The following is a 3,158-nucleotide window of genomic DNA, read 5'->3' on the forward strand; positions in this document are numbered from 1 at the left end:
GAAACCATAGATTGGCCCAAAGATGAGTAAGAAGAAAAGGGCAAATTTAAACACATTGCCCCATCTCATTGAATCAGTCTCTCAGTCCTGGGAATAGGTCAGTCTGCTTAGACAGCTGAGTCTCATTTCAGGAGTTGGTGTTGTCAGTGAGAGTAGGGTGCCCACTTGTGTTAGAACTCTCTATGGTGCTAGCAATCAGGCATTTAATAAGGGACATTTTTATGGAAACAAAAGAAAACCAAAGGTTAATGGATAGAACAAATTACAAACCCAGTGTTTGAATCTAGAAGGCAATCAGTTGAGAAGCTTTCTGGGTATTGGGCTCAAAGCATCTTTAGACGGCGGAGAGAAGACAATCTGACAAATTTCCTGGTTTGTAGTTTGAATGTCTCTGTTGATGGCATATACAGTGTCACAGTCATGTTTATTTCTCAGAGCAGAGCATGGAAGAATCCAGTTTCAGCTTACAGGGCTTTTTAAAAATAGTGCCAATACAGATATGGGCAGTCAGATTTTAGTTCTCAGTGGCACCAAATCAGGAGGGTGAGAGAAAAAATTGAAAATGTTAATTACTGACAAAAAGCAAAAAGTGGCAAGGGCCAGTTTACAAAGAGGTTAAAAAAACAAACGAAAAGCTGAAAGTCAGGCTAGACTTTGACAGTCCACAAGGGAGTGCCATCGTTTTCCACTGAAGCAGAATGTTTCTCTCTAATCATCCATGACCCTTTCTCCCAGTGATAATCCAAGTAAGACTACTTTTGTTCACAAAGTAAGACTACTTTTGTTTGCAAAATAAGTCTAATGTCATTAAATTTGGCAAGATTATTTATATAAATACAGCAAGAATATAGACTGTTTTTAAGTCCTCTTTGTTGGAATTTTTTCTTTTTTCGGGGGGTAGGTGCTGGCCAGTACAGGGATTGAACCCTGGACCTTGGTATTATCAGCACCGTGCTCTAACCCACTGAGCTAACCTGTCAGCCCTATTTGTTGGAATTTTTTTTATATATTTTTTATTTTTTGACCGGCAAGGGGATCGCAACCCTTGGCCTGGTGTGGTCCGCACCACGCTCAGCCAGTGAGCGCACCGGCCATCCCTATACAGGATCCGAACCCGCGGCCTCGGTGCTACCAGCGCCGCACTCTCCTGAGTTAGCCATGGGGCTGGCCCCTATTTGTTGGAACTTTTAATAAAGAATCTCAGATTAGTCTTTTAAAAACCTATGAAGTGTATGAAGCCAATCCAAGGACTCACCATGAGACTTCGCCAGCAACACCTACAGATTTGGGTGAATTCTTCTCTTTTCAAGGTCCCCCAAATATTTTAAGATTCCTGGGCCTATAAGGAAGTACAGTGGATTAAACGTCCTCCCAAACTCATTGAAGCTTAATCCCCACTGTAACTGTTGAGGGTGGGAAATCCTGCTGCAGTAACTGAACGGTGGGGCCTTGAAGAGGTGATTGGATTGTGAGGATAGTGCCCTCCTGGATGGATTGACCCATTCTTGGAGTAATGGGAGTGGTTCTGGTGGCTTTAAAAGGACAGTGAATGAGGAAGCTACTCCCTCTGCTCACCACTCCCATCGTGTGACACCCCGCGTCGCTGCAGAGTCACCTCACCAGATGTGTTTCCTGGACTATGGACTTCCTAGTCTCTGAAACTGTAGGCAATACATTTCTCTTTCTTATGAATTACCTAGTTCTGGCGGCCGCCTCAGCAGTTTTGCTTTTCACTGTGATTGTCCCCAGAGGCCGGGCTTGTGGGGCACCTGGGGTGAGGGTTCTGGAACCTGGCAGCAAGATAAGGAACATGGGGCCACGAGAGGTGAAGTGATGAGTTATCCAAGTCACACAGCTAATTAAGTTTCATAGCTGGGATTGGAACTCAGGTTTCCTGCCTCCCAAGCTGGTGAAAATGAGTCTGTGGAAGCAAACCCCTAGTGACTTCCTAAAGCAAATTATCGGATGTCCAGTTGTGGTAAAATTAAGTTGTGGAGTGGATTATCAAGAGGTCCTGGCTTGCCTGGGTGGCTACGTGAATACAGCTCTGGGGCAGACAGAAGAGCATGTAAAAGGACAACTGCAGGATAAGCATGGGGATGCATTTATCCGAGGAAACAATGTGTCGTACATAAGTACACGGAAGAGAAAAGACACCAAGGGAACAATACTTTTCATAGTTGGATATATTTCTTATGAATTTTTTTTTCTGTTTTTTGGTTCTTTTATGATGTAATTTGTCCTGTTTTCATTATAGTTGGGGTTTTTCACTGACATATTAGTAAGGTAAATGCATAAAATTGTGGATTTAATTGTAAAGAGTTCTTTCACAAAACAAACAAATAAATTACCCCATTTCAGATATTTTGTGATGAGCAACAGAGATGGACTAACAAAGGAAGTGACCTTCTTACTCACCTGTAAGGTTAGGAATCCTATAAGCCACACACCAGGCAAGTATTCTAAGGGGTGTTGTAAGCATTGGCTCTATAAAGCCAAACTTAGTTCTTTAAAACTGTCCAGTCTTACCTGATTTTACGTACATCATCCTGAAATATGACATTCCAGTCAAAGACTTTTTAATATAAACAATGTTTCCAGTTGTGTCTTGTTACAAGGAGAATAAATACTTATTGAACTTATGCAAATAAATATATTACCATGAACATAAGAATAATCCACAAAGATTTCTGAATTCTGAAGGAATCAGGTAGGGATAAAAAAGTAAATGTTTCATCTTTGTTCACGGAGGTATACTTTACCAAATTGCTTCAAGTTACAGATAGCTTATAAGAAAAAAGGTGTTCCTTAAATATGGAAAACAAAACATTAAAGAGCCAGCAACATTTCAAACAAAAAGGCCGTAAAAATTATAATTATTCTCATCAGTTCACTCAATCCCATTAAATCAAATTCTTGCTTTCCTTGATTTTGGCTTTGCAGTTTTATGAATTCATTAGTTTCTCCATTAGAGTTTTGGAAGTCTTTACCTGGTCCAACAGCATGGTCTAAAGTTACCAGAAATCTGTACTTCAGGATATCTGTCAAGAGTCTTTTCCATGAATCTCCTTGGAAATGAAGCATTTTCTCCTGTAATTGATTGCAAAAGCTTTCAGAGAAGAATCATAGTAAAACAATAAGTGTCTGTGAATGACAAG

The 3,158-nt window shown here is 40.6% G+C and overlaps 1 protein-coding gene across 1 annotated transcript; it reads left to right on the forward strand.

Moving 5' to 3' along the window:
* Positions 1-1,915: 1,915 nt before the first annotated feature.
* LOC134391768 (U6 snRNA-associated Sm-like protein LSm6) lies at positions 1,916-2,236 on the forward strand. The gene has a single exon (XM_063115715.1). It carries the CDS (start codon positions 1,916-1,918, stop codon positions 2,234-2,236), a length of 321 nt encoding a protein of 106 aa, XP_062971785.1.
* Positions 2,237-3,158: the final 922 nt, after the last annotated feature.

Source organism: Cynocephalus volans, chromosome 12 (genome assembly GCF_027409185.1).
Source record: "Cynocephalus volans isolate mCynVol1 chromosome 12, mCynVol1.pri, whole genome shotgun sequence".
Classification (NCBI taxonomy): domain Eukaryota; kingdom Metazoa; phylum Chordata; class Mammalia; order Dermoptera; family Cynocephalidae; genus Cynocephalus; species Cynocephalus volans.

Coding starts and splice junctions, on each gene's coding strand:
- LOC134391768 (XM_063115715.1), top strand. CDS start 1,916: ATGAGTCTGTGGAAGCAAACCCCTAGTGACTTCCTAAAGCAAATTATC.